The sequence below is a fragment of the Lolium rigidum genome, chromosome 3, assembly GCF_022539505.1.
Source record: "Lolium rigidum isolate FL_2022 chromosome 3, APGP_CSIRO_Lrig_0.1, whole genome shotgun sequence".
NCBI lineage: Eukaryota > Viridiplantae > Streptophyta > Magnoliopsida > Poales > Poaceae > Lolium > Lolium rigidum.
Window position 1 is genome coordinate 15,478,628 of NC_061510.1, and position 7,911 is coordinate 15,486,538.

The 7,911-nt window shown below is 47.7% G+C and overlaps 1 protein-coding gene across 1 annotated transcript; it reads right to left on the minus strand.

The window, feature by feature from the left end:
- Nucleotides 1-5,202: 5,202 nt before the first annotated feature.
- Nucleotides 5,203-6,614, minus strand: LOC124694755 (heavy metal-associated isoprenylated plant protein 39-like). Its single transcript, XM_047227706.1, has 3 exons — nt 6,505-6,614; nt 6,263-6,341; nt 5,203-5,703 (listed from the first exon to the last, which is right to left on the minus strand). Exons 1-3 carry the CDS (start codon nt 6,511-6,513, stop codon nt 5,459-5,461), a joined length of 333 nt encoding a protein of 110 aa, XP_047083662.1. The 5' UTR covers nt 6,514-6,614; the 3' UTR covers nt 5,203-5,458.
- Nucleotides 6,615-7,911: the final 1,297 nt, after the last annotated feature.

A 7,911-nucleotide genomic window follows, 5' to 3' on the forward strand; every position in this document is an offset into this window, starting at 1 on the left:
TGAAATATGCAGGGATGAACCACGGGAGCATCCCCGAGCTTAGACTTTTTACTCTTCTTGATCATATTATATCATCCTCCTCTCTTGATCCTTGAAAACTTTCTTCACACCAGACTCAAAACAATCTCATTAGAGGGTTAGTGCATAATCAAAAAATCACATGTTCAGCAAGGACACAATCATTCCCAACACTTCTGGACATTACCCAAGGCTACTGAAATTTAATGGAGTAAAGAAATCCACTCAAACACAATAAAGGAGGCAATGTGAAATAAAAGGCAGAATCTGTCAAAACAGAACAGTCCGTAAAGACGAATTTTGTCGAGGCACTTAACATGCTCAGATGAAGAAGCTCAAATTGAATGAAAGTTGCTTACATATCTGAGGATTACTCATGAATTTTTACAGAATTTTTAGATTCTCCTACAGAGAGAACAGCTCAAATTCGTGACAGCTAAAAATCTGTTTCTGCGCAGAAATCCAAATCTAGTATCAAACTTCTATCAAAGACTTTACTTGGCACAACAATGCAATAAAGTAAAGATACAAAGGTATTGCTACAGTAGTAACAAGCACCTTGACTCAAATAAAAAACAAAAATTGCAGAAATAAAATAATGGGTTGTCTCCCATAAGCGCTTTTCTTTAACGCCTTTCAGCTAGGTGCAGAAAGTGTAAATCAAGTAGCATCAAGAGAAGAAGCATTAACATTATTACCAGGGGCTTTGCGCCTACCCTTCTTACTCTTATTCTTACTCTTTTGTCTAGGGAATACATGACCGCATCCGGGTGTAGAGGTAAAATTTAGAGCGCCTTTTCCCACATCTACGGTTGCTCCCAAGAGTTTCAGCAGGGATCTTCCAAGTGTGATTTGTCCTGTCCCTACACATTCAATAAAGAGATAATCAGTGGACACCGTTCTTCCAAGAAAGGTTGTGAACACACCTTCAGCTATCCCCTTAGGAATTATAACAGAATTATCAGTAAGAGTTATTCCTTCTCCACCTTCAGTAAGTCCCCAAAGTTTCAAAGATTCATAAATACTTTTAGGCATAAGGCAAAACTCAGACATAATATCACAACTGGCATAAAAAGTTTCACCACAAATAGCAACCTTAATAGTAGGGACCCACATTGAAGGTTCAAAGCTTACTGGAACATAATCATAATATTCACGAATCTGGCTGTACCCTTCTTTTAAACAAGATATATTTGTTTCGAGAGTGTTTAATCTATTATGAATGCTAGCAAGAGATGAATAAAAATTATTAGCGGAGCTAGAAGATGTAACCAATTTTTTTATGGCATTAAAAGCTTGATCCCCATCGTAGTGAAGGAAATCTCCTCCCACTACAGCATCCAAAGCATATCTATAGCGAAGAATAAGCCCAAAATAAAAGTTACTAAGAAGCAGGCTTATAGTCATTTTAGGTTCAGTTTTACCATAAGAATAAAAAATTCTAGACCAAGCTTCTTTAAAACTCTCCTCGTCCCCTTGTTTAAAAGTAAAGATCAATTCCTCAGGTGACAGAGTAACAAGTACAGGACTAGACATGATAACAAAATAAATTAAATGCATGTAACTAATTTTTTTGTGTTTTTGATATAAAGGAAGCAAAAAAGACAGAAAATAAAATAAAGCAAGACAATAAACAAAGTAAAGAGATTGGAGGTGAGAAACTCCCCTTGCAGCGTGTCTTGATCTCCCCAGCAACGGCGCCAGAAAAATAGCTTGATGACGTGTGAAGCACACGTCCGTTGGGAACCCCAAGAGGAAGGTGTGATGCGTACACCAGCAAGTTTTCCCTCAGTAAGAAATCAAGATTATCGAACCAGTAGGAGATGAAGGCCACGTGAAGGTTGTTGGTGAAGGAGTGTAGTGCACCGCAACACCAGGGATTCCGGCGCCAACGTGGAACCTGCACAACACAATCACAATACTTTGCCCCAACTTAACAGTGAGGTTGTCAATCTCACCGGCTTGCTGTAAACAAAGGATTAAACGTATGGTGTGGAGAATGATGTTTGCTTGCAAAGAACAACAGAGAACAATGATTGCAGTAGATTGTATTTCAGATGTAAAAAATTGGACCGGGGTCCACAGTTCACTAGCGGTGTCCCTCCAATAAGATAAATACCATGTTGGGTGAACAAATTACAGTTGGGCAATTGACAAATAGAGAGGGCATAACAATGCACATACATATCATGATGACTACTATGAGATTTACTTAGGGCATTACGACAAAGAACATAGACCGCTATCCAAGCATGCATCTATGCCTAAAAAGTCCACCTTCGGGTTAGCATCTCGCACCCCTTCCGAGTATTAAGTTGCAAACAACAGACAATTGCATTAAGTACCGTGCGTAATGTAAACAATACAAATATCCTTAGACAAAGCATTGATGTTTTATCCCTAGTGGCAACAGACACATCCACAACCTTAGGGGTTGCTCGTCACTCCCAGCATTCAATGGAGACATGAACCCACTATCGAGCATAAATACTCCCTCTTGGAGTTACAAGTATCAACTTGGCCGGAGCCTCTACTAGCAACGGAGAGCATGCAAGATCATAAACAACACATATATGATAGATCGATAATCAACTTGACATAGTATTCCATATTCATCGGATCCCAACAAACACAACATGTAGCATTACAAATAGATGATCTTGATCATGATAGGCAGCTCACAAGATCTAAACATGATAGCACAAGAGGAGAAGACAACCATCTAGCTACTGCTATGGATCCATAGTCCAAGGATGAACTACTCACGCATCAGTCCGGAGGCGGGCATGGTGATGTAGGGCCCTCCGGTGATGATTCCCCTCTCCGGCAGGGTGCCGGAGGAGATCTTCAGAACCCCCCGAGGTGGGGTTGACGGCGGCGGCGTCTCAGTAACTTTTCTCGTATCGTTGCTCTCGGTACTAGGGTTTTCGCGACGGAAGGATTATATAGGCGAAGGGGCAGAGTCGGGGGACGCCCGAGGGGCCCACCCCATATGGCGGCGCGGCCAGGGGTGGGGCCGCGCCCCCCTATGGTGTGGCCGCCTCGTGGCCTCTCTTCGTCTCCTCTTCGGTGTTCTGGAAGACTCCGTGGAAAATAAGACCGTGGGCTTTTGTTTCGTCCAATTCCGAGAATATTTCCTGTGTAGGATTTCTGAAACCAAAAACAACGAGAAAACGAGAGCCGGCGCTTCGGCATCTTGTTAACAGGTTAGTGCCGGAAAATGCATAAAAATGATATAAAGTGTATATAAAACATGTGAGTATTGTCATAAAACTAGCATGGAACATAAGAAATTATAGATACGTTTGAGACGTATCATACCACACCATCCACGCCTCGCAAGGTCGCTGCCCCCTTCTCGTCGTCAGCTGAACCGACGACGGGTCTATGCGGAAACTAGACCCGCAGCCACCAGCACCACCATCGCCGGAAGGCCATGGAGGGAGCATCCGCCGCCGCTCGCCAAGGGATCTCCGCCCCGGACACCGTGCGCGCCTCCCCGCAGCCGCCGGCCCAGCCGCCACCACCACCCCCCGACTCCCTTTAGCGCCGGGGCCCGCCGCCACCGTGGCCGACGCCGACGGCTGCGGCGGAGGGAGGGACACGAGGGGGGGCGGCGGCTGGCGGCACTAGGGTTCGCCCTGGGGGACGACGCGAGGACGCCTCGTAACCGTTCCCCGGTAGGATTAGATGTGCCGGGGCAACTTTCTTTTCGCACGAGAGAATATGCATATGTTTTTTTTTTTTTGAAATAGGAGGTGGTAATATATTAAAGTAACAAGAGACGGGTACAATATGCATACATGCTCCTATCAGAACTCGCCCTAAAGAACCTAATATTAGAGGATAAGGCCTGTAACTTTACAAAGAACACCCCAGAACAAAATATAGAAAAGCAATCAGGTCCTGGAGCGGCTCCATCGACGCTCGCCGGCATCCTCGAAGCGTCGCCGCCAAGGAAAGGAGAGAAGGAGCTCGAACTCTTCCGTCCGGCGAGAACCCACCCCCACTGGCAACCTGCTCGCCGCCGGGAACGAATCACTTGGCTTCAAGTAGGCGTCGAGCTCCAGTGGGGACAGGAAGTTGCCACCGACTTGGAGGCAGAGAACCAGCCGTCGCGTCGGCTGCAGATCACAGCGGCCATGGCGGCAGCTGCGTGTTTGCGCTTGATGAGAGACCACCAGAGAAAGTTGATGTAGATACGGCACCGCCTCTAGTGCGCAGCAGCAGCGCCTTCGGTGTCCTCTTTCTTGCCTCCACGGCCGACCAAGAGGAGCAGCAAGAGCACTCTGCCGCAGCACCAGAGACAGCGCAGATAAGGCCACCCTGCAGCAATCGCCGAAGATCTGGCGGCACTGTGCTCCTCCTCGCCTCCATGGCCGGCCAGGAGCTCGATGACGCCGTTGGTCGCAAGCATGTACGTCTTTCCCCCCTCGCCGCCGAGGCCGGCCAGGGAAAAACGCCTCCCGACGCAGTCGATCTGCAGAAGGTGGTACGCCGCCACTTCTTTATTGAGCTGAGTGGCTGTCTTCCTCTCTACTCCCACCTCCGACCACCGGAGAAGCAGAGAGAGGAGAAAGAACCCTAAATCGGACGAGATCCAGGCGGGCAGATCTCCTCCACCACTTGCACTACTGGGCATCAAGCCCCCTACTGGCATAAAGCCACTACTCCTAGCTAGACTATGCACTCCGGCGCCTCCCCTCCGCCCATCTCGACCGGTGGCGCCGGTGAGATTGGCTTTGGATCGGCCCGGTTTCTTTGAGGAGGCGCGCAGTTACTGTAGCAGCGCGAGAGAGGGGAGAGGGGGAAATGAGCGATTTTGCATGTGTTTCTTCAGTAATGGCGACAAATCAAATCAAACAAATGAAAACAAAGCCGAATTTGCTTCAACCTGTGGCAACTTGTAGTTAACACAAAGGCAGCACTGCTTTCCTTTTGTCACGCCAAACGGCAAACGCCATTGCATAGACCATCTTCTGCATGCATCAAAAGGCAGATAACAAGTCCCTGTCATAGGCCACCTCAGGTTTGCAGCTACTGCTAAAAAATAAGACCACCATAATTAGAAATGGATGCACATGTATGTATGAGGTATTCTCCGAACTGTACATAATTAACTATTGAGATTTCGGTCTGACGTGGTCTTCATTGTCTGAAAAAATGGCAAGCAGTCCCGGAATATCTATTGGCTCATCGGCTGAGTAGGTGCCATTTCATCAATCAGACAAAGCTGGAGGCGTGTATGTATGCGTACACTGATGTGATATGGTTTCTGTAGAGCTCTATTATATATGTACAGTCCGCAAAGTGATCTCATTTCAAAGTGGAGACTGCCTATCTTGACTGAGAAAATTAGAGCCTCAAGATGTCAAAGACATCTTTTTTTGCCGTTTGCGTGACGATGTTGGGTTTTTCTTTCGCCTCTAGTTTGTTGCTTTCACTTCTTGTCCTCCTTCTTGTCATCTTTCTTCTCCGCCGGCTTCTTCTCGTCCTTCTTAGCATCCTTCTTCTCATCGCCCTTCTTCTCTGCCGGCGCTGGCTTTTTCTCCTCCTTGGCGGGGCCGACCGAGACGATGTCGATCTTGCCGAGCTTCTTGAGCTTCTTGGCTATGGCCACCGTGTCCATGTCGCCGATGATGGTCATCTTGTTGTCCTTCAGGTCCGCAGCTATCGAGTCGATACCTGCACCCACGAGTAGAAATAAGAAAAAGAACTATCATTAGAAGTAGGCAAATAGTTTGCTGAAGACATTGCTATTTTGTGTGAGGAACTGCTGACATCACGAAACACGGGCAATCATCCACCCATCTATAGTTCTTTGTACCAACTTGGCCTCCCATTTTATACGCTGCGGCTGTTCCACGATTGCAGCACTTGGCCACACGGCCAAGTTTGGTCAGGTGTCGCCATTAAATCCCACCTAGCGATAATTATTGGTGGTGCATTCCTTCGTGAATAGCTCGGCTGAGGATTGATCTTTGCCAGAAGCCATGCCCCGAAAAGTAGCAGATGAAATGATCTACGAGAAGTATGACACTGCGTTTGGTTTTCTGACATCCCTTACAGGCTCTCAAAATAATATAGTCTGAAGTTATAGGTTTCTTTTTTTTTGCAGGGCTGAAGTTATAGGTTTCTAACAGAGCCAAAACATAGGCTGCAACTTTGTGTTTGTGTGGGTCTCGAAGAGCCAAAATTACAAGCAACGGTAGAATTCACGGCTTGTGTCTCTGGTTGCGCTTACCGTAGATGTCCGCGACGGCCTCCATGGCTTTCTGCTTGATCTTGTCGTCGGTCATGGTGGGAATCCGGAGCACCACCTTCTGCAATCCAACGCAAGCAACCAGTGACCAAACAATTCCCCAAGAGTACGTTCTTCAGCCGAATTTTTCCAGCGCCGCTTAGATTTCACCGACGGAGACGATTTCCACGACCGACATGTAAAACACCGATGGAAAACACTGTCAAATTCGCATGCGTGCGTACCTGTGCCATCTGAAGCCTTGAATAGACAATAGGTAGCAGCGGAGGAGGGAGTCAGAGAGACGGAAGTTCTTTCCCTGAACAGGAACACGGACGAAACGACGGGAACTTGTGAAAGGGCGGCTAAGCACGATGTCCATGGGGTTCTTATAAAGGCTGAGGCGCAGACGGACGGTGTGATGTGATGTCCACTTCTTCGTCTGCACCTATGAAGGGTTAGCATCATGGCAGCATGCCAAAACTCAAACCACCTGGGTGTTTCCACACGGGGGCCGTACATCGTTCAGGATTCGTTCAAGTTGGAGTGCACGGGTAAATTTTTGGTTTTGCATTTCTTCGCGAATGTATGTACGTCAGCTTAATAATTCTGTCTTGGCATTGGACAATTCGTACTAGACAAACACGTCTGGCTCAGGGAATTTCGCTAGCGTCAGTTTGCTCGTTGTGTTGCCCGGCCGAGTCAACATCGACGGCTCGCTGGTCGCATCGGACGTTCATCTAGTGCCAAACGGACTGAGCCTGCGTCGTAACTAGCGTTGGTTGGTTCTCCACGAGAAAACGAACCACTGCAACTGAGCCTGCGGTGTCACTTAACTACAAAGTTCAGGTGAAATGATACTTTTTTTTTAGAAATGGGGGAAATCCCCGGCCTCTGCATCCAAAGGATGCACACAGCCTTTTATTGCATCATCCAAAAAGAGTAAATAGGTGAAATGATACTTAATTACAAACTTTGGGGTAGAGCGCTAATTTCACGTCTGGCTAGGCTTAACCACTGTCATGTCGGGCGGCCCTATTTGTCCAGCAAAGGCTTTGCCGTGCCAAGTCGCACGACAACGATCACCCGGTAAAGACTCCGACGGCAGGGATCACGTGGCGCTAGATTGACGGACGGACCGAACGGCCGTTAGATCTTAGGCTAGGGGTGAGTATAGACAGGCTAGTCCAGTCCCGTCGCCTCCCACTTCTCCCGTGCGAAAGAAAATGGCAACTGACGGCGGCTCAGTCGGCGGCATGGGTGGCGGCGATCTGCGCGACTAGCACCAACTGCTGCGAGCAGCTAGTCCTTCGCGCCCCACATGGCAGCAGGCGTGAACCATGGAAGGCAACACATCGACCAATGAACCGATGAGCCACTACATCTTCGATGCCGAGTAAGGCCTTGTTTACTTCTAGGGTATTTATGGGGATGAAAGGGAATTATTTCGTATCCCAAAAAATCCCCACTAGTACGTTTACTTCTCCGGTTTTGAATGACATAATCCCGAGATATCCCCTCCCATCCCCTCCCATCCCCACTTTTTTGCCTAAATCAAAAACTCTCCATCATACCAGTGTATTTTTTGGGAGGGGTATTTGAGGGGATTGGATGAACACCAAATCCCCTCACATCCCCATACCTATTGGGAA